Source organism: Myotis nattereri (assembly GCF_964212035.1).
Source record: "Myotis nattereri genome assembly, chromosome: 8".
NCBI classification, from domain to species: Eukaryota; Metazoa; Chordata; class Mammalia; order Chiroptera; family Vespertilionidae; genus Myotis; species Myotis nattereri.
The window spans coordinates 45,503,213-45,527,190 of record NC_138083.1 but is presented as its reverse complement, the minus strand read 5'-3'; the positions used below and the strand labels follow the sequence as shown (position 1 = coordinate 45,527,190).

At 43.0% G+C, this 23,978-nt stretch overlaps 1 protein-coding gene across 1 annotated transcript in view; it reads right to left on the bottom strand.

The window, feature by feature from the left end:
* Nucleotides 1–23,978, bottom strand: part of PHLPP1 (PH domain and leucine rich repeat protein phosphatase 1) — a gene marked incomplete at its 5' end in the record, with an annotated part of 204,807 nt that overhangs the window by 10,121 nt on the left and 170,708 nt on the right. The window contains 4 exons of the mRNA XM_081096661.1: nt 646–750; nt 7,492–7,622; nt 12,521–12,683; nt 15,417–15,617. Of these exons, the coding sequence (XP_080952787.1) occupies nt 646–750; nt 7,492–7,622; nt 12,521–12,683; nt 15,417–15,617 (600 nt within the window). The remainder of the gene's footprint in view (nt 1–645; nt 751–7,491; nt 7,623–12,520; nt 12,684–15,416; nt 15,618–23,978) is intronic.

Here is a 23,978-nt window from a genome sequence, read left to right as displayed (position 1 = left end):
TAGTTATTATATTAGCGCCTCTTAATAAAAAGCAAGCAAACCTGAAGAGCTAGATTACAATTCTCAGGAAAATCAACATTTACATACAAAACAGGGAAGGTTGGTGAGAATAAGGAAGAAAAAGAAATTCAGATGGGCACGTCCTGATAGCAAGATAAGAAGTTGACATTATAGAAAACAGACATCAAACTCCTGCCAAGCTCATTTCAAAGGTAGAAATAGCTCAACAGAACCACTCACTGGTCAATAACATAAATGTTATCAAATGTGGACAATCAAGGGTACTTCTTTAACATGATCCATTGTGCTGGAAAAACAGGCTTCAGAGAAAGAGAAAGGGGATTTTAAAATGCGCAAAGATGCATTTCAATACTTATGCCTTCTCGAAACACTGGAGTCTCACGTAGATATAATGTGTCAGTTACACTGTATCCCAGCAACATCTCTCACAAAGAGAAAGTATGTGATGCTGAGTAGGGCTTAGCTTAATGTTCAAATGTAAGTCAGGAGATGCTCTCCCGCTGGGGAAACATGTTCAGAGAAACCTCACGTGAGGCCAGTGTGTGATGGCACTGGATTTCTTTCTACCGCATGAAAGAAGGAAGGGGAGCAGGAGGGTTTCATTCCTAAGCTTCACCCACTCACTTGTTTTTTACTCCTGAAGCTTCGGTGTAGCCATGGCTCCACACAGCTGGGGCTCCAGATGCATCTCCTGCCGAGGGCTGATCAATCTTGAAACAGCGGATATTACTAACAAGAGAAACAGAAGGGACAGGAACCAGTAAAACCAAACATGTGCTTGTTGCTCCCTTTCTGGAAGAAATGAAAAACACTTGCTAAGCACTCCATACTTACCACTTCTCACTGTGTTTAAAGTGTGTGAAATATATTTTTAAATATTTTATTTATTGATTTTTTTTTTAGATAGAGTGAGAGAGCAAGAGTGAGAGATTGGTTGTTCCTCAGATCTGTATGCTTTCATTGGTTGACTCTTGTATGCGGCCTGAGTGGGGATCAAGTCTGCAATCTTGGCATATCGGAAAGGTGCTCTAAGCAACTGAGCTACCTGGCCAGGGCCTAAAGTGTCTCAAATATTTATCAGCAACAAGAACTAGCTACTATTCATAATAAAAACAAAGGGTTAAATATCCAGAGCATGAAAATTAGTTTTTATCAGCATTTTATGTCAATTATTAGAGAATGTTGCATACACTGCACTAAGTGGCTGTTCCCTCCTGGGAATAAAAAGAACAGCTCTGAACCTTCGCGCGAGAAAAGGAAATTAAACTATCATATTAAACATGAACACCCAGATTTGAAAAGATGGAAACCCAAGTCACAATTATATTGTGTTTGGATGATGTGAGAGAATTCTGCAACATTCATCCTCAACACCAATTTCTGCTCACATCATGCCTTAAAATATTTCACAAAGATTATTGAGGACTTGCCATACCCTGAAACTTCCAATTCTTTCCTCACTAGCACAGCCATCCATACTAAGACTAATATAATAAAACGAGTGGCCCGGCACACGAAATCTGTACACATTAAAAGGGAATTAGAGGAAATATTTTAATATTGCTATTTGCCCTTTCTTTATATAAAATAAAAGTGTCAGAGATGAAAGAAAATTAGTAAAATGTATATGAAAATCTCCCTCCTGTCAGAGTTTGGGGCATGCTGCAGGACTCAGAGTCAAGTCCCTGCCCACCACCCGCATGCACTTCAAAAACGCAGAAGACCCAGACCCGGCCAGTGCCACCCCCATTGGGTGAGACCCAGACCCGGCCAACCCCATCTTGTCAAGCCCCTCTAGGCAGGGGGGTGCAGCCTCAAGTCCCCTGGCCCAGCACCAGGTGGGGATGCAGCCTCAGGTCCCCTGGCCTGGCGCCAGGGTGGAGGGTACAGCCTGAGGTTCCCTGTCAAGCCCTGCCAGGCAGAGCCCGCGGCCTAAGATCCCCCGTCAAGTTCCACCAGGGGAGGGGCACGGCCTGAGATCTCTATCAAGCTCCACTGGGCGGGCTTGTGTGTGGCCTGAGATCCCCCGTCAAACCTTGCTGGGTGAGGGGCGCAGCCTGAGGACCTCCAGCCTGGTGCTGGGGCGGGGGTGCAGCCTGAGGTTCCCCTCAAGCCCTGCCAGGCAGGGGGCACAGCCTGAGGTCCCTCGGCGCCCAGTCCCAGCTAATTTGCATATTCCTCTATTGTTAGTTTAGATTACAAAGTAAATGAGGAGTATTTCAATAAATTAGATGTTAACTACATAATATTTAAATGGGAGACAAGCTGTTCCCTCACCTCCACTCTAATAGGCCATAATTGGTTCAACAGGACTCACACAGAAATACTAAAACTCTCAAGTGGGGTTTATTAATAACCAGCCTACTGAAAGCAGTCAGTGCCCCCAAACAGGAAGTCACACAGATGTGAAGCAGGTTTTTGAAAAGCTGGTTGCCACATGGCAAAATAAATCCTTCCTACTTGTAAATTACCCATCCCCCCTTACTTAAACAGTATGTATAATCTCTTAACTTAAATAGCACCTAAACACTTGACTCCAAAATTTTTAGTTATCTGTTGGCTCTCACTACACCTCTGCTACTTTTCTGAATTCTAGAGGAAAACTGAAGGCTCATTTCTAAAGACATTGTACTTTTTACAGATGGAATACAGAGCTTTCAAAGAAATAATTCCATTTCCTAGCCTGATTATTAAAGAATACATAATCCTTAAACTCCCCCATAATCCTTTCCCGGGGAGCAGTGATTTCTCATTCTCCACCTAGCTGAGCACAGTGTGGCTGAGCAGCTGTCTGAAGTGACCTGAATGTTGACAATCGTAGATCTTTAAGTGAGCGTGAGACTACAGACTAGGAGCTCGAGTGCAGTCATACAGGAGAGTCACCAGAGGCACACTCTGGCTCATGTAGAACAAACACACCAACCCACTAAAAGTGCAAGTAATACATTAGTTATGGAGACTCTCCTAAGTTACTAAAAGGCCACCATCTTCTAGCTGTTAGAGAAGGTAACGTTTTTACATAAGAGTATTATGATTTCATTGTTATTTACTTAATACTAGTGGCCCGGTGCACGAAATTCGTGCACAAGGGGGGGGGCGGGTTCCCTCAGCCCAGCCTGCACCCTTTCCAATTAGGGACCCCTTAGGGAATGTCCGACTGCCAGTTTAGGGATCGGACCTAAACCAGCAGTTGGACATCCCTCTTACAATCTGGGACCACTGGCTCCTAACCGCTCACCTGCCTGCCGGCCTGATCTTCCTAACTGCTCTCCCCTGCCAGCCTGATCATCCTAACTGCTCTCCCCTGCTGGCCTGATCACCCCTAACTGCTCTCCTCTGCTGGCCTGATCACCCCTAACCACCTCTGCCTCAGCCCCGCCACCATGGCTTTGTCCAAAAGGACATCCGGAAAGTTGTCCGGAAGTTGTTCGGTCTAATTAGCATATTACCCTTTTATTAGTATAGATTTTTAAAAGATTATTATTTTGCTTTAACTTAGATGTTTAGAATATTTTAAAAATATATTTTTATTTATTTTGGAGAGGAAGGGAGAGGGAAAAATAGAAACATCAATGATGAGAGAATCATTGATCTGTTGCCTCCTGCACACTCCCCACCAGGGATTGAGCACACAGCCCTGGCATGTGCCCTGACCGGGAATCGAACTGTGACCTACTGGTTCTTAGGTTGACGCTCAACCACTGAGCCATACGGGTCAGGCCCATATTTTATTATTTCTTTATTTTAATATTTTTAAATCTTATAGAGCACACATGTGCTTCCCTACATGGCCCCTCCAGTGACATGCTCATTGTAGAGAACTTTAACAAGTAGGTTTTCTCTCATCCTAATATGTAAAAAGCCAGGGGCCGTCATGACCGAAACAACTGGATGGACAACAGGCTGTGTGGGGTGAAAGGCTGGCTCGGGGTTAGTGAGGGACAACCAAGTGACTGAACAGCAGGCTGTGTGGGGCGACCAGGCCGGCAGGCGGGTTAGTGAGAGATGACTAAATGACTAAACAGCAGGCTGCATGGGGCAACCAGGCCGGCAGGATGGGTGTTGGGGGTGACCAGGCTGATAGTGGTGGGGCAGTGAGGGGCGACCAGGCTGGCAAGCGGGGGCAGTTGGGGATGACCAGGCCGGCCCAGGGGGGCATTTGGGGGCAACTAGGTTGGCAAAGGGGGACAGTTGGGGGCAACCAGGCAGGTGAGCAGTTAGGAGCCAGTGGTCCAGGATTGTGAGAGGGATGTTTGACTGCCAGTTTAGGCCTGATTCCCCCCACCCCCCAAACCAGCAGTCAGACATCCCCTAAGGGGTCCCGGATTGGAGAGGGTGCAGGCTGGGCTGAGGGGGACCCTCTGTCCCCCGTGCACAAATTTCGTGCACCGAGCCTCTAGTCTATATGTATATATAAGCCTAAGTGACTTTTAGGACCAGACGACCGGCCAGTAGCTATGATGCACACTGACCACCAGGGGGCAGAAGCTCAATGCAGGAGCTGCCTCCTGGTGATCAGTGCACTCCCATGGCCAACCTCCCATGGTCCCTCCCTGCAGTCAGCCAGGTGGTTATTGTGCTTCCACAGCCAACCTCCCGCAGCTGGCCAACCTCCTGTGGTCCCGCCCCCTGACCAGCCAGCCAGCCCCTATTGGCCCGATTGGGACTAGGCGAGATGCCCCAATCGACCCCAATCACCAGCCAGGCTGAGGGACCCCACCCGTGCACGAATTCGTGCACCAGACCTCTAGTGTATATATAATAGCATGTCATCTATCTGTCTACCTATCTACCTACCTACCTACCTACCTACATTCCTACCTATCTATAGCTTTGCATCTTTTTTTCTGATTAAATCATGGACATTTTTCATTATTTTACATTGATGATAAATATAATTAGAAATATCTTGATGACTATTCTGCACCCAAAAATAAACCCATTTCTGATTATTTGTTAGAATAATTTTTTTTCCAGATAAAACCTTGGTCTCAGTATGGGAATATTTTGAGAAGCTTGATACACAGGGCCAGTAGATTTTAGGAAAAGTTATATCCATTTATAGTCACAATGAAGCACCAATTAGAGGGAGAAAATCATTATCCTTTAAATATTTAATATTTCCTTGATGTACTAGTAATGTTGAACATGATCTTTTCATGTAACTGTCTGTATTTCTTTTGTTAAACGTTTATGTCCTTCACTTATTTTTTTTAGTGCTTTTCTTACTGACTTATAAGAACATTTTCTATTAAATATTAATTCTTTGCCAATGTCCTTAGTTTGTCATTCCTTTTAGATTTAATCACGATAGCTTTTAGGATAGACATTTAAACCTTTTATGCATAGAAAGTATTATATATAAACTAGAGGCCCAGTGTACGAAAATTCATGCACGGGAGTAGGGGGGAATCCCTCAGCCCGGCCTGCACCCTCTCACAGTCCTGGAGTCCTCAGGGGATGTCCTACTGATGGCAGTCCGGCCTCCCTCTGCGGGAGGCGACCGGGCCTATCGATTAGGAGACGGCACTGCCCCCATCACCCTGCCGCTGTCGCCCAGCCTCCCTCTGCGGGAGGCAACTGGACGGGCCAATCAGGGGATGGTACCAGACCCCCATTGCCCCTCCACTGCTGCTGCTGGTCGCTGCCACCCCACATCGCCGATCCCTCCCTCTGCCAGCTGGCATGCGCCTTGGCTGGCCTGGCGCTGCCTGCTCGCCGGCCCCGCCCCCTGCAGACTGGTTGTTCTGCTGTTTGGTTGATTTGCATATTACGCTTTTATTATATAGGATATACATAACATAAACATAAAATCCAATCTACATATATTATAGATTTCTCTTCCTGTGGTCCCCCTCTCCCCCCTTTTTGGCTAAAAAGTCCTTTTCTGGCTTGTGAATATATTCATATAATTTCTTCTTACTTTAAAAAATTATTTTATTTTATAGGTTTAATTTAGCTGGAATTTATTTTGGTATGAGATAAGAATTCAACTTTTATTTTTCTCCAAACAGCTAGTTGCAGTTATTAGCAAATTTTGATGCAATTATTTTTAATACAAAATACCATATTATACGGACTCTCATCCTGAGACGTCCTTGGAGAGCATGTCGGCCATCCTCCCCCTCCGAGAGGGGAACAGTAAGGTCTGGACAGACGGGGGGTTTGGGCCAAGGCCTCCCATACCGTCTGGTGAACAGCAGAGAGCCGAGGTCTCCGCGGCTTCCTGGGGACCCTACTGAGGCCGTAGTCGTCAATTATATATTGAAATCAATGTGCTCATTCAGGACTTAAAATATCAACAAAGCGGCACTGATTAGGCCAATGCATCTAGGAATCACCTTAAATGCTTTTCAAATTTTAGTTTGCACTAAAGGTTAGGATAGATTAATGGACCAAAATTCTACTTTCAAAATTCTACCCTTTTTTTTTGTTTTTTCCTAAGATAACAGAGGATGACTTTCAGCAACAGATGTTACAACAGGGTTTAAGCATATAAGGCATACATAATGACTGATAGCTGTCACTGTCTAAGACTGTTATTTTAAGATACATAGCAAAAAAGTCCAAAGATTCAGAAAAGTTTAAAGAAGAAAATTAAGACCACCCATAATCCTATTATCCCAAGAATAACACTATTTTAACATTTTTTTCTACCCTTTGAGGCATTTTTCTAGGTGTGCCTGAGCACACACATGACCACCCAATGCACAGAGATTTATTTTTACAAAAAGTGGAATTATATTATACAAACTTCTTCTTTAACTTTCTTTTCCCTTAACATTATACTGTGGAGACCTCGCAAATTAGTAATATAACTGCACATAATTTTCAATGGCTGTATAATATTTAACTGTGGAGCATAATTCATTTAATTCTATTGATATTTAGAGCTCTGAGATAACATTCCTATAAAGACATCTTTTCTAATGAGGTTACCTTTTTAGTATTTTACATAGCAAGCTTGAACCTATGATTCTCCATCAACTTCAAGAATGAGACAGTAGCTATGAACTCTTTCCCAAAACACGAATAGAACGTCACAGGATCTAATTATCCCACACTCCCAGTTTTGTTTAAATAATCTAAATTGTAATTTTTCCACATGATTCCTTTCTCAAAATCCTACAGAAACATCTGCACTACACATCACCCATGTTGTCAGTAACCAAGATGGAAGTTCATGTCTTGGTCATTTGTTGTTCTCACCTTTGTCTTTATTTACCATTTTCTTCTTTGTATTCAGTGTTCTTGTTCCTTTTTGTTTGGGGTGGGATTTGTTTGTTTTTAAATTTCTGGAAGGACACTTGTGTATCCAACTATTAGAATTTTTTGGCCCTCCATTTTGGTGAACTACAGACTTTCAAATGACTTCAAATGAGTGAAGATACCACTAGGATGTGAGTAGATGCTAGACTGATGTTCTTACTCGGGTATAAGCCTGTTGTCAGTGTTTCATGAAACACTTACTTCAGCAGTTCCAGGGTTTTGTGATCGAGAGCCAGCCGGGGGTTTCCAGTCAGGTCTAGTTCTTGCAATTTTGGAGGCAGATTTTCTGGTAAAGTGACTTCGCTTAGCTCGTTACAGCTCAGGTCCACACACTGAAGAAATAAGTGGGAACAAGGAGAGGGTCAGGTGGTTCGGAGCTCCTGTGCCTCCCAGCGGAATCAGCCTAACCATTTGCTACACTCGCAGCTCAAATGCAGAAAAGTTTGGTGGCCACTCTGCCACAGACATTGGAAACAGGTTTTGTTAAATGCAGTTTAAATTTTTACTCTCTTTGAATAATGCAAAAAAATCCATGCTCTTTCTTCTCCCCATCTTTATCCTTCAAAGTTTTCTGTACATTTAAAAATTAAGAGTTAACTGAAATATCCTCAGGATACTTTTTCTTATTGCTGACAAAAATCTCTGCACCTGTTGTGAACATGAGGTAGTTACAACATCAAAATGGAACTTCTTAAAACAAACAAAAACCATGCAAATGGGGAAAAAGCAGGGAACAAATACTCAGAATGATAAGATCTTCAAAAGAAGCTAAGTAAGATATCAGTAAAAGACAGACTAGCACATGGGCCTGTCTACTATATGCAATAGAAAAGGGCAGGAATTAAATATGGATCCTGCCCTTCGGGCACTGAACACCTGGACCCTCCCAGCAACTCCCGCCTAATCTCATCAGAAAACAAGCAGAAGGATCAGCATATTGATTAGAGTAGAAATTCTGTGTTATCTGTGAATGGGAATAAGGCCTCCTTTCTCATAAAGTCAGTGGAAGGCTTAAATGAGGTGAGCCCTAACACCAGGGGGAGCAGAGAACCAGGGCAGAAGGCTCACATGCACAGGCCAGAATGAGAGTAACTGGTAAGTTTTCTGGATAAGAGAATGTGGACCCCAAATTCAGCAGGATGAAGTGGAAAGCATTCAGTTATCTGGCTTGAGCTGGCACCTGACAATAATTTTATTTTTATTTTTAAGTCTTTATTTTAGAAAGTATTACATATGTACCCCATTTCCCCCCATTGACTCCTTCTAGCCGGCCCCCACCCCACGCCTTCCCCACACTATTGTTTTCCTGTGTCCATGGGTTATGCATATATAGTATATCCATACGAGTTCTTTGGTTGATCTCTTCCCAGCCACAACCCACACCTACCTTTTCTCTGAGATTTGTAAGTCTGTTCCATGCTTCTATGTCTCTAGACCTATTTTGTTTATCAGTTTATTTTGTCCATTAGGTTACACATATAAGTGAAATCATGGCATTTGTCTTTCTCTGACAGGATTATTTTGCTTAGCATAATACTCTCCAGGTCCCTCCATGTTATCTTAAAGAGTAAGAGATCCTTCTTTTTCACTGCTGCATAATATTCCCTGGTGTAAATGTACCTCAGCCTATTAAAAAACCTTGATAGTTTGAAAGCAAATTGTATTCAATAATTTTGGAATCCTCAAAAGTGGACAAAATCATCGTTATTTGGAAAAATTCTTAAAAGAACTTAAATCTATAATGGATTGGGGAGAGCTATAGACTAGGTAAAATGAGAACCTATATTTTTGAAAAAATGTGTTTTTAACTGATAATACAATGTTTCACACAAATTGTTTCATACTCTTGCTCCCAAACTGCAGCAATGCTATAAAATTATATTATAATCTTAAGTAATTACTTTTTAATACAAGAGCTTTATGACCCCATTACAAAAGGCTGGACAAACAGAAAAGCTTAGAAAACTTGCCCTTAAATTTACCACCTTAACACTACCAGTGTTAGCATTCTATCTTTTTTCTTATTGGCTTATTATTAATATAAAAAACTTTAAAATATCATAAATGTAGGTATCATTTCATTACATTTCAATTATTCCATATTTTCACTCCCAACACCTTTAACAGCCTTAATAATTTCAGTTAAGTACAATATTTCACATAATCAAAACATTCATAATAGAAAAAATGGTCATCTCCTTTTTGTTTTATTTTCCAACTAGGGGCCCGGTGCACGAAATTCGTGCACTGGGTGTGTGTGGGGGGGGGGGGGGGAGTGTCCCTCAGCCCAGCCTGCCCCCTCTCACATACTGGGAGCCCTCAGGCGTTGACCCCCATCACCCTCCAATCGCAGGATCGGCCCCTTGCCCAGGCCTGACGCCTCTGACAGAGGTGTCAGGCCTGGGCAGGGGACCCTCATTTCCGCCCATCACTGGTTCTGCCCCCAGCCCATGCCTGATGCCTCTGGCCCAGGCGTCAGGCCTGGGCAGGGGACCCCCAGACCCCTCCGATTGCTGGCTCTGCCCCTTGCCCAGGCCTGATGCCTCGGCCAGAGGCGTAGACCCCCATCACCCTCCGATCGCCTGATCGGCCCCTTGCCCAGGCTTCACGCCTCCGCCAGAGGTGTCAGGCTTGGACAGGGGACCCCCATCTCCCCCCGATCACTGGCTCTGGTCCCCGCCCAGGCCTGAGGCCTCTGGCCCAGGAATCGTGCCTGGGCAGGGGACCCCCATCTCCCTTTGATCGCTTGCTCCACCCCCCGCCCAAGCCTGACGCCTCTGACCCAGGCTTCAGGCCTGGGCAGGGGACCCCCAGCCCCCCGCCCAGGCCTGATGCCTCGGCCAGAGGAGTTGACCCTCATCACCCTCCGATCACCAATCACCGGATCGGCCCCTTGACCAGGCCTGAGGCCTCCGGCAGAAGTGTCAGGCCTGGGCAGGGGACCCCCAGCTCCCTGCGGTTGCAGGCTCCGCCCCTGCCCAGGCCTAACGCCTCTGGCCTAGGCGTCTGGCCCGGGCAGCGGGGACCCGCAGTGGCAGCGGCCCCGCAATCGTGGGCTTCGCTTTAGGCCCAGGCAAGGGACCCCTAGCTCCTGGGACTGCCAGCTTCGACCGTGCCCAGCTCCCATCGCTGGCTCCAGCCCTACTTCCTGCTATCACTGGCCAGGGCGGCAAAGGCGCCTGATTCTCCGATCATGGCCGGGGGGCAGGGCAAAGGCGGCCCCAGGGCCGCCTTTGCCCTGCCCCCCAGCTCTTAGCTCCCCCCTGGGTTTCCGATCACTGTCAGTGGCAGGGGGCTTCTTCCTGCTTTCCCTTTGTCCTCCCTGCATTGTGCCTACATATGCAAATTAACCGCCATCTTGCTGGCAGTTAACTGCCAATCTTAGTTGGCAGTTAACTGCCAATCTTAGTTGGCAGTTAACTGCCAATCTTAGTTGGCAGTTAATTTGCATATAGCCCTGATTAGCCAATGAAAAGGGTAGCGCCGTACGCCAATTACCATTTTTCTCTTTTATTAGTGTAGATTATAAATAATGGTTGCATGAATAGTCAACTGGACTTTAATGAAAAATTTATAATACTGGTTAATAATGGTTTATTCTGCCAGTAGAGTCGGAATACATCACAGATAAGACAACAAATGGTATAAATATAATCTGCTGGGTAATTTCGAAACCTGAGCTTAAGGGCTGGCAGGTGTGGGTAGCTCACAACATATGTGGTTGACAGAAATAAATTCAGAGGTCAGGGCATGGATTATGGGAAAAGATTCCCATAATCTAAAAAGGCATTTTAGAACATTACAAATTTTACAAAATTGGTTAGCAATGTTTTATAATGTGATCTAAGGTTTTAAACTTTCAGAGTTCTGTCAATGTAAGATTGCTCATTCTTATATTACCAAATTATAAAATGAGTTCACTAGAGTATTTATTTACAAAGATGATAACTGGCTGTGGAAAGCAGACCTTCTTAGAGATGTTACTTATATAACCCCGCCCAGGCCCATTTGGTCACCAAGTCTTTAATTCACTGCAGCCAGTTCCCTTCTGAGTCCTTCATTATCCTGTCCATCACATTCCCCTGGAGGATTTTGACCCTCCCTAGCTTTGCCTTCAGTTTCCCTTCCCTCTGACCCTCCCCACAATGCTGTCATCAGGGTGATACTCTGATGACATTTATTCCATCTGGTCACACTCCAGTTTCACACTCCTCCTGCCCTTCAATCTGCCACCAAACTCCTCAGGATGTCAAAGAAGGCACACGTCAACCAGGTAAATGTATAAAAACCACTGTCGTAAAAAAATTATGCATGTTATTTATAGTATCTTCAAATGTCTGTTATATCAAGTTTATATTGGGAAGTGCCTGAAAAGTGAGGAATGGCTAAGTAGGACAGCTTTTGTTCCTTATTAGGAGACTAGAACATGCTCCAAAGTCTATAACCACTGAGTTATTTTTTATTAAGCATAAAACTGAGGATAAGCAGAAATTCTAAGATGCAAATGAAAAGCTACATTTTATATCTATAAGGAATTCCTACTTTTGCACCAACGCACATACAAACACATACACACACACACACACACACACACACACACACACAAAAACCTGTTAGATGACTCATCCCAGTGAACAGATTTCACCCCATTAAGTCTACCTGACTCAGGAATCACACCAATTGCTGCCTTCATTTATATATATCAGTTCCTGTTTCAGCACCTCAGTTTCCTAACCTATCAAATGGGAATATCTGTTCTATCCCATTTCATTAAACTGAAATGAATATTTGGTGACCTATTCAGGGAATGATTATGAGTTGGGTGCTGTGGTGGTGAATGCTACTTAATTAGGGGAGTTGGTGGGGAGGGGTACACTGGCACCATTAAGTTTCTCAGACTGCTATCACACCCCATTCAGTCTCTGAGCCTGGAAGTAAGTAGGAAAATAGATTAGGCAGATGGGAAACCTTCAGTGGCTATGTGGCTAGCCTCATGCCATGCAGTTGGTAAGGGCTGGAATACAATTTCCCAATCCCAGTCTAGCGGTTTGGTTTCTGCTTATTTTTCCCTTCTGCTGACTCAATAGTTTAGCTCAGTGGTTAGAAAGGATGGGGCAAAGACAACTGAGTCTCCATGCTGAGGAAGTCAATGGTGCAAATGCCCGAATGAGTGAATGAGAGACACAATTCTCTCTTTGGACACCACAGTAGATGGGCTGAAACCACACACCTTGATTTCTGGGAGCTGCATAACTTCGGGAAAGACCTCGATGCAGTTGGAGTGGGCGATCACGGTGTGCATGCGCCGGCAGTTTGTGATGGTTGTTGGGATGGCTTTCAGTTTGTTCCCACTGATATCAACTTCTTCAAGTTCCTCCAGTTTCGCCATTTTACTAAAACAAGAAAAAATCCATGTACAGGGAGTCATAATTATAGGGCAAGCTAAAAAGAAAATAATACATAATGAAAATCAAAGGTGGAATTTACTATGACTTTAAAGATTCTTTAAAGATTCACTTGTAATAGTCATTTTAACAAATAAGACTATCTTTTCACTATTGTTTTTTGAGTATCAAATTATTTTAACATCTCCTTTCCTACTATAAAACAAAACTACTAACTTAAACTCTTCAAATTAGCAACAAGAAGGAAAATAGATATTCTTTTCCTCTGAAAACTGTGTGTGAATTAAGTTATCCTGACAACAATCACCTTGCTATGCAGTTTAGTCTAAAAGCTAATGAAAATCCTGCTCAAATAGGTCAAAAGTTAGCATTAATCCCATATCAGTACTTTCAAAGAGCGTAGTTGGAGAGTCTGATTTCCTTTGTATCGGCACTGAAAATGCAAGGGGTGCAAGGAAAAAGAGGATTATAACTCCTATGAAAGTATGTTTTCTCCTAAAACCAAACTCCCCAATTCCCGACATCACCCTGAGGACAGGTGCTGGTGAGGTGTGGGTGGGGGGTGGGGGATGCTGAAAGGTCATCTGCATCATCTCTCCACTTGCTGGCAGGACCCAAACTTAAACTGTGCCCCAAAGAAATTTCTCTCAATTCCTCCCAAACACTCACAAAGAAGAACTCTCTCTGATCTTACCTTAATAACGTGTCCTAATGTAATCTAACACTTTTGTTTAACTATATCTTTTATTGTTCAATCTTGATCTATAATTAATCTTAATATTAATCAATAATTACAGTAGCCAAAATAAAGAAAAATTTCTGAGTTTGTAGGTCCTGCATTTTCTGTAAATGAGGAGGAAAAACCCCTCCACCTCCACAGTCTTATGATACACAGGCCACCTGACACTCAGCCATTCCTCCCCTTTTCTACCACTGGTGATGCTGGTTTCCAAGAAGCTCAGGATTCCCAGTGAGTGGAACTCAAATCTGTAATGTGAATCATTTAGTTTACAGCTATTGGTATCTTCTCTGCTTGCTGTGGTTTTATTTGTCACAATAAACCTTTAAAAATTTTAGCAAGAAACCCATTATTACTTTTCTTTCTGTCATCTCTCACATATAAAAATTATCTTATCTGCTTACCTTGAAAAAAAAATACATGCCTAAGATACATAAGAACTAAGTTTTTGTCTACTGAAACCCAATCTTTCAATCTCATCAATACCCAACTGGATATGCTACAAACAACATTACAGATGCAGACTGCGAAGTAATCCATTTACATTAGCCCAAATTTGGAAGACTATTATTTGGATATGCTATCATCATATTTTGAAAAGCAATGTGGAGAAATCAATGGGTAACGGGCATGAAAAATGACTCAAAAGTTAGCAATTGGGCCCAAGAAAGGAGAAGTTACAGAAGTTAACATGGAAAGAAGGTGGTCATGAACGCCTTGACCATGGAGTACGTTCTTCAATTCAGCATCCATCCGTGGAGTCTACCCTAGGCCAGACCTCGTGTGAGACAGGAGGCTCAAGGAGACAAGTAAGTCCCAGTCCTGTCTTGTAGAGCAGCTGCTGTGCCACATCACAAGCCCCAGGGAGACAGAAAGGATGCCAAGGTGCGTTTTGATGGAATGCATAAAAAACTCTCTGTACTCTGGCTGATTACAACTGACATGGTTCCCTGGGGAACACCCGCAGAATCTGAGTTTGATAATCATTTCTCAGGCAGGGCTTGGATATTCACCAACTGAAATAGGACGATAAGCCCTTTCAGATGTATTATCTTATGTGATTACTATGTTTTCATCCCAAAATATCATCTCCTCATTCCACAGTAAAGTACAGAGAAGTTAAAAAAAAATTGAATCATTAACATCAAGTGAAGGTAAAAACTACAGAAATAAATATATACTACAAAAGCAAAACACAGAGCAATACTTAAAGTCCATGCCTATTTGGGCCTTCCTCCTTCAGTAGGGTTTACACAAACAGGTAATCCTGAGGGCAGCAGAGGGAAGTTGTGCCAGTATTTTGCTTTGGCACAGGCTCAGTGGCAGTTAGCAGAATACCAGAGCGGTTAATGTTGGCTCCTTTGATGTGTGGGTATGTGTTCTAAGTCTCAACTTGTGTGATGGATGGATGCCAATGAAGTGGACATGGACGGGGAGTGAATCCCTCAGGGCAGGCTCAGCGTGTGGATTCCCGCAGAGCTAGACACAATGCCATTGCTCATAAAACAGAAATCAACACCAAAATATTAGAAACGGAATCTTCTGAGGGCCAGAGATCCTTCGTAATCTCCCACAGTTTCTATGGTTGCACAAGCCACTACGGCTACCTATACCATAAGCAAAAACACAAAAACTGGTAGCTAATTGATGTCCGAATTACAAACCACCATATTAGGTTAAGTTTTCCAAGATTTGGTTAAAAAGAAGCTAAAGAAAAAAATACATATGCTAAATAACATATCTTATTTCAAAACCATAAGAATGTTCTAGTGATTGGGTCTGTGGATATATTCATATTAGAAAAACCGACACATTTCTCTTTAGGAGAATGCTGATCGTGGCTTATATAAAAGACAACGGTGAAGATGAATCAGGGAGAAACAAGCTTTACGTCATCTGGGAAATGACTGCTTTCGCCTTTCCATCTGTGACTTGATTTTCAGAAACACAGTGAAAAGCATCCCTCGTTGGGCGTCTCTTACCTTGCTGGGAAGCTCTGAAGGCGGTTGTAGGCCATGTGCAGGATCTTCAGGTGGGGGTGTCCTGTTAACAAGGGCACACACTTGTCTGTGAGGTTGTTGTTTGTCAAATACAACTCCTGTAAGATGCTGCTCGTCTCTTCGGAAAACGTGGCTGCAGGAAGGGTTTCCAGTTTGTTGGCAGATGCATTCAGGAATCTCAGGCTACAAGGACAAAATGCAACAAAATCCCAATGATAAGCCAGAGTTCTAGTCTGGAATCCTCAAAAAGCCCAATTTTCTGATGGATACCTCGCATATTAGAAACTGGGTTTAGAAATGGGAATTTAAAGACAGGACCTGGAATTCGCAGGCATCTGGATACCTGACTCCCTGTCTACGATGAACACAACATCCATCTATGTGTCTTAAATACAAAGAGAGAGAAATTGATTCTTATGGGAGCACAAAAGGTGACCGAAGTGACTAATTTTATAGCTGATTGGGGAGTGGGAGAGTGATAAATATTTTGTCTTTAGGAAGAGAAAAATAATTGCCTTTTTAAAAAAGAGTTCTTATAGTAAAAAACAATTGGATATTAGATCACAACCCAACTAAAGCACATAGTGACTAAGCCCTGTCAGTATGTTGTCAAAATCACATTTTACTGACAGGTAGGTTCACAACTGCAGGAGCTGATTTGCTCTGATGAAGGGACACTATAAAGCTGGAGAAATGAAGAACTACAACTTCATGATCAACAGGACAAATCTCGCAAAAGTAATGTGGAGTGAAAGAAGCCAGAGAACAGAGGATACACCGTGCGAGTCCCGAACAACAGGCAGGTATCAGAAGTCAGGGAAAAGGAAGCAGTGTCTAGGAGAAGACTGGTTTTTCCAACAGGATGACGTCTGGTTCTCGATCGGGGTGCTGGTTACAGGAGTGCACTCACTTTGATAAAATTCATCATGTGGTACACTTATGATCTGTCCTCTTTTCTGTAATTATCTTATTATTCAAAAATTTTTACATTAAGAACAAATAAATAATATCTAAATATGCAACTGGTTATCCAAATAACAGAGTGAACAATGGTTACAATATGAAGAATGTTTTTATACCTAAGATAACTAATATTGTCAAACAGTAACCCTAAAGTTATTGTGAGACACAGATAAATGCAAAATGCAAAGCTGCAGAACTGAGACAGAATCCTTGCTGTGACAAGGTTCCAAACCATTTGGCAGGGAAGGGAAGGACAGAGCAGGAAGTATGTGCAGCTCACGAGTCAGACAAACCCTTGCTTCACTTCATAATGGATCTCCATGATGTATGCTCCATGGTGAAGCTGCAGCCACCGGAACATGGAGCGTGTTCAGCCCACAGGACTCACCTGCTATAGTGCAAGGTCAAAGCTGCCCTGCCTCCACGTAGAACTACTGTGTTAGTGAACCTCCATTTTCTCATTTCAAAATCACTTGGGTGTGAAACAGTCAGCACTCAATACAGGACTATTCTACCATATCTTTGGAAAAAAGAATAAAATCTTCCTTAAAATAAAAAAAAGAAAAGAAAAGAAAAATGGAATACCAGGTACAGTTATTTTTAATCTTGGATAAAAAGAAGGCTTTGCATTCAGGAGTCATCACCAGGATTGTCATTCCAAACTCTCAACCCACTAATTTAATACTCCCCAATTTTGCAACCCCCACATGCTTACACACACACACACACACACACACACACACACACACACACAACTCCACTACTTATCTGAGGAAAAGCAGCTTCCCCCAAATAGAACATTTTCCATTAAAGAAACACGTATTCTGTTGACTTTTTTTTTTAAAGGGAAGTTAGAAAAGGGCTGTAGAGACCATAAATAGTCATGGGAAATTATAGTCATGTGTGCTGCAGAGAGGAAAATAAAGGTCATTCATGCCGCTTCTGAAATGGTTTTGAACTAGGAAGGAAACCAGTGTCAGCACCATAGTTCTTTAAAGCATCTATGAGTATCTCTTTTTTATTTTATTTAGTTATTTTTTTAGTATCTCCTTAGGTCCCATTTGTATCACCTGACTTAAATGCCCCGTTAGTAATTTCTTCAGTGCAGAATTAGGAAAAATTAAAATGCACTGCTCTAAAATAACATGGACTGAGGTTGGCCAGGAAACTATCTGACAATCTCACTAAAACACAATTCTCCAGGAAATATGTAGTTATAGATGCAGGCAAAGAAAAGAGAGAAATTAATTCATAAAAATGTTTGCACACATTTAGACCAAAAGAAGAGGGAACATCGTTTGAAAGGAAAAAAATTGACAAGTGAATGCTCATTTAGAAAGCTGCAGAGGGGACTTGGGAAACTGTTCGCGCCATCTGAAAGAAGGCGAGACAGTGATTTCCAAAAACGTGTTCTCTCATCTTGCTGAAATCCGCCTGTACTGAAGGAGCTATATACTCTTTACGGGAAATTAAGGGGGGAGGGAATTAAATCCCACACCCTACCCCTCCAGGAAATAAAACTAAGTTGAAACTACACTGGCCGGTTCCAAAGAATTTCATTTGTGTGAATAAAGCCAGACTGAGTCACCTTGTTAGTCAATGGGCAGAGAGCAAACAATTGGATTAAAAAGATGTCTTATTATAATGGTCTCAGTAAATTAAATTCAGTACCCACCCTCTTAAATATAAAAAACTTGTCCCACAACCTCACAACGTTTTAGGATACAAATTAAATTGGTTTAATGTAGGTGTTGTATTTCCACCAGAATGAGCAACTACTTTAATTTTGCAAAATTTAACAGTTTTACTCAGTAAAGATGGTATATAACCCCACCCCCTGCTTTCTGCTAAATTCCTAAAGCACTGAGTTTGGCCTCAACCTCAATAGGATGTGACAACCTCATCAAGCTTCTTCCTTATAGATTTCTGCATAAGATATTGTTTAATGTGCCAACAGATGTTTCACCCATTCAACCTTCTTTACTATGCAACCCTCCTCTACTAATTAGAAAAAAAGCAGTAACATCACTGCTTTCTTTTCATTTGTAAGGTGCTTTGTAGAGACTACAGCTGGTTCCTATTTTCTATTTCATTCGATTCTCCCATCATCGTAGAGATGCCCCCCTCATATTTCACAGAAGACAGAAACTGAAGCTGAGAAAAGTCAAATTACTTGGCAATGGTTAAACAGTAATTAGTGGCAGAGCCAGAAATAAAACACAGATCTCGTCAATCTTAAGAGTCCACTATTCCCTAACAGATCTCTCTAAATTTCAAAACAAAAATAATAATAATAAAACATTTTTCCTGAGGACATTTTCATAGGCCCTTCTCTCCCAAAAAAGCTGGAGGTCAAGCCGGGCACCTGCTGGGCAGCAGGAAGACCACATGTACACAGCACTTTAAACTGAATGCTTAAAATAACTCAATAACTAGCACAGTACTCAAAAACTTTCCTTAGCAGAAATGCAAAAGTTGTAGGAAAAAGACACCATGTATGGCCCCTACCCTAAAGTATTTGGAAAGCTGCCCACAACAGCAGTGAAATGAGTCCACTTCCTGCTTCTTGAGCAATTGCTATGTTCTTCTTTGGCACATTCTGTCCATCTTTCTGGCTCATCTAATTTTTGCTTTGTTTTGTTTTAAATTGCTTTTCAGTATTTTCCAGCGTACCCTTAAACATTACAGCCAAGCTGTTCTTGAGATAAAGCACAGGATTTGGAATCACAACAGATTTACCTATTTGTAGGCATACCAGACAGTCTGCATTTAAATATTTTTCCTGGATATCAGTACTGGGACTTGTAGTCTAATAAAAATGCAAAAGGTTAAGACTCTAAGCCCAGCAAACCTCTCCTACTTTTAGACAACCCCCTGACTTTTGGCCCCAAAATGTTCCAAAAGTGTTAAACAAAACAATCTATATTCCTTGTCATCTTTACAACACAGTACTTTTGACTATTTCATACATCTTCATAAGGCTGGTAGCTCATAAAGGAAGGGCTTTCAAATTTTTTATGATGGTGACCAAGCGTACAAAATACATTTTACATGACCATCCAGCACAGTACACATGCAAAATACATATGTGTAACTGAAACAAAAGTTTCATGAAGCCATATTTAATCTTACTTTTACACTAATATTTTCTATCCTATTTAATTTTTAAGTGCTGATAGAAATTCACTAAATCAATGTTATACCCCGCTAATCAGTTTGAAAAAAAAAACAACCGCACAATTATTAATTGCCTAGCAACATCACCTAATAGTGGGGATTGCAAGTGAAGGAAAAGTGCATACAAGGCCAATGGAATTCACACACTTATTTTGGAAGGTCTGAAAATCTGCCTGGCTTGGGTAATAAAGATCATAAGCCTCTAACATAAAGGAACAAAAGTTATATAGATATAAAAATTGTTAAAGAACTCGAAACGATTTTTAAAAATTAAATATAATTAATTACTTCACACTGATGCAATACTTTAAATTAATGTACAGACCTTATCCTAATTTCATTAATGATCCCACTGATGTGCTCTATCTGGACCGGGATCCAATCCAGAATCCCACTTGCATTTCATTATCATGCCCTCTTAGTCCCCTCCTCTAATCAACCTTATCTGTCTCAAATGACCTTGACATTTTTGAAGAGTATCAGACAATTATTTTGTAGAATATCTTTCCATTTAGGTTTCTCTTCATTAGTATACAGCGATGCACTTTGGCAAAAGCACACAGAAGTTATATTGTGCCCTCCTATCAGAAGGTACATGATTCTCAACTTCAGACCCCAGATATTCTTAAGTAGGTTAGAGGAAGGCCTCGAAATCTACAGAATTAAAAATTCTGATGAGTGGCCAGTTGAGTCCGTGGAACTGAGATAAGGGCCAGGAACCTGCATGTTTAATAAGTACTTAAGGGGATTCTAAAGACACACTTTGAGAAATACTGTTTTATTTCACTATGGCTCTTAAAACAGAACTTCACAAGACAGTTCTCCTCACTTAAAAAAAAAAGTGTAGGCAACCTAGCTCTTCAAAATGCCAGAAGTATCAGTCTTTGCCAAAAGGCACCAGTTGTCATGGTCAATCGATAGGCCCCTTGATATTTACACATGTTCTGTCTGAGTCACTAAAACTTATGGTCTGTAATGTGACTAATACTCTGGAGATATTTATTAATTACCATGTTCTTCATTTGTACATACACTCCCCCCATTCCTACCCCCGAAAATGCCTTATACTGTTCTAACCAGGGATACAAACAGACCCTAATGTCCACCCACAACAGGAATCTATAACTTGCCTTTAAAGGGTCCATTGTGGCTTTGTTAATTTGAGTGATCTCATCAGGAGCAGCTCTCTGGCTATTAAATGAGTGTGCAGATTCAAGATGGACAGGAAGCCAGGCATGGCAAGATTTCAGGAAGAACAGAAGGATGGCAATACCTCATCCATCCACTCTAGTGACCTATGGGGAGTATCAACCCTCACTTTTGCCCATCTGTTGATGAAAACTATTAGTAATTCTTTCGGGGGTTTCCATCAAGAAAATCCTCAACTCTAAGCAAAAAGAGGTAAGAAGAGAGCTTTACGCCAGTAAAATCCAGATTAGAATATTTACCAGTTCACCCATAAAACTAAAGCCCGATCTATCCTAAGATCAAAATCACCATCAATTTTTGAACAACATATGGTCCATCATATTTCCAATCTATCTATAGTTTTTAAGCTGCCAGTGAAAAGCAAATAAAAATAAACAAAACTCAAAAATGAACATGGAGAGAAAACGTATAAACTGAATTCCTGATTTAATTCATAGGAATTTAAATAAAATTGGTCTAAAGTTTTTGGAGGAGCTAGAGATGTGAGTAAATGTCATCTAATTTAGAGTAGAGTCCCCTTTCTTATTTGGTTACCAAACACCTTCCTGCTACCAGGTAAAGCGCATTAACATACTAGTGTGCCATTCTAAACGTGTAGTATTCAACAAACATGCCATGGAATTAAACCAATATATTAGTGTTAGCAGCCAAGATTTGGAGTAAAGAAAAACTTCCAAGAGTCTTTTGCTGTGTCCAACAATGCATGTTTCTCTGACACTTCTCTTGAGATTTCCAAACATAACTTCTACTTAGAACACAAACGAAAAGACTTGTATTTGGGTCCTTTCTTCAGTTACATAACCCAACAAAATTGGTAATGCTAATTTAGTACCACAAGAAATATATAAAGGTTGCCAATACATTTTAAAGATTAGTATTATGAAGCAAAAGGAATGGAAGAATTGAAGCAGTTGCATTATTGCCTGAAGCTATTTACCAAGCACACAGCTATGCATGATACAAGAAAGTGCTGGTCTTCACACCAGGAGCCAAATTAAAACCACTTGTATCATTCCTTCTCTTTAACCCTCTCAAACCCATCTTGTATTATGGTTTATTGTGTAGTTATTTTAAATTCTATATTAGATTGTAAGCTCCTAGAGGGTAATGCCTATGTTAGTCATTTCAACCCCTACATCACTCAGCACAGTGACTTAAACATACTTGGTCAGTAAGATGCTGGCTGCCCTGAACTCTGTGAACAAAACAAATCATAGCTGAAACCACCTGCAAGAAACTGGCTACAGAGATTCTCTCCTGAAAAATCCTCTTCAATATTTTACACTTCATGGTTCTGGGTGGACCTGCTCCTACAACTGTCAGTACTAGTTTATTCCTTCCCCTAAATTCATCAAACCAAATATACAGCATCTCTACATTTTCCACAATGCAAATTTTTTTTCTCTCTCTCTCTCTCACACTCCATATATATATATATATATATATATATATATATATATATAGAGAGAGAGAGAGAGAGAGAGAGAGAGAGAGAGAGAAACATGCATACTGACCACACCTCTGCTATGCCCAAGCCATGCCCACCAGCCAATCAGAGCGACTATATGCAAATTAGCCCAACCAAGATGGCGGTCAGCAGCCACGGAGCTGGAGCAAGCAGGAGGCTTGGTTGCCCCGGCTATGGAGGAAGCCAAGCTTCCCGCCTGCCCTGGCCGGCTGTGGCCTCCGCTCAAGGCAACAAAATTTCAATTACAGAAGATAAATAAATCTCAGATACCTGCTTCCAGCTGGCTTCCACTGGGAGCTTGGGTGGTTGGGGGCCGTGGCCAGCCTGCAAACAGCCATCAGCCTCTCACCCAGGATGGCCACACCCTCATGGGGTGAGGGTCCCCACTGGGGGGCTTGACCAGCCTGCAAAGAGCCATCAGCCCCTCACCCAGGCTGGCCAGGCACCCCAGCAGGACCCCCCTCCCTGTAGGGGGTGTGGCCATCCTGAAAACGGCCCTCAGCCCTTCACCCAGACTGGCCAGGCACCCCAGTGGGGACCCCCACACTGAAGGGGGTGTGGCCAGTCTGAAAACGGCCCTCAGCCCCTCACCCAGGCTGGCCAGGCACCCCAGTGGGACCCCCACCCTGATCCAGGACACCATTCAGGGCAAACCAGCCAGCCCCCACCCATGCAACAGGCCTCTATCCTATATAATAAAAGGATAATATACAAATTGACCCTAACAGCAGAACGACTGGGAATGACTGGTCACTATGTCACACACTGACCACCAGGGGGCAGATGCTCAATGCAGGAGCTGCCCCCTGGTGGTCAGTGCACTCCCACAGGGGGAGCTCTGCTCAGCCACAAGCCAGGCTGACGGCTGCCAGTACATGGTGGTGGTGGGAGCCTCTCCCGCCTCCTAAGCAGCGCTAAGGATGTCACCTGCAGCTTAGGCCTGCTCCCTGCTGGCAAGTGGAATCCCCCGAGGGCTCCTGGGCTGCCAGAGGGATGTCTAACTGCCAGCTTAGGCCCAATCCCCTGGGGAGCGGGCCTAAGCCCGCAGGTGGTCATCCCCCAAGGGGTCACAGACTGCAAGAGGTCACAAGCCGGGCTGAGGGACCCCCCAGGGTGCACAAATTTTTGTGCAGCGGGCCTCTAGTGTGTACACACACACTAGAGGCCCGGTGCACGAAATTCATGAGGAGGGGGTCCTCTCAGCCCAGCCTGCACCCTCTCCAATCCGGGACCCCTCGGGGACATCCCTCTCACAATCCGGGACCACTGGCTCCTAACTGCTCACCTGCCTGCCTGCGTGATCACCCCTAACTGCCCCCACTGATGGCCTGATTTCCCCTAACTGCCCCTCCTGCCGGCCTGGTCCCCCCACACAGCCTGCTGTTCAGTCGTTTGGTCATCTCTCACTAACACCCCTGCTGGGCTGGTCGCCCCACACAACTCGCTGCTCAGTTGTTTGGTCGTCCCTCACTAACCACCCTGCTGGGCTGGTCACCCCATGCAGCCCACTGCTCAGTCGTTTGGTTGTTCCTCACTAACCCCCCTGCCAGCCTGGTCAACCCACGCAGCCTGCTGTTCAATTGTTTGGTCGCCCCTCACTGCCCCCCCCCCCCCCGCTGGCCTGGTTGCCCCACGTAGCCTGCTGCTCAGTCATTTGGTCGGCCCTCACTAACCTCCCTGCCGGTCTGGATGACCTATGCAGCCTGTTCGGTTGTTTTGGTTGCGAC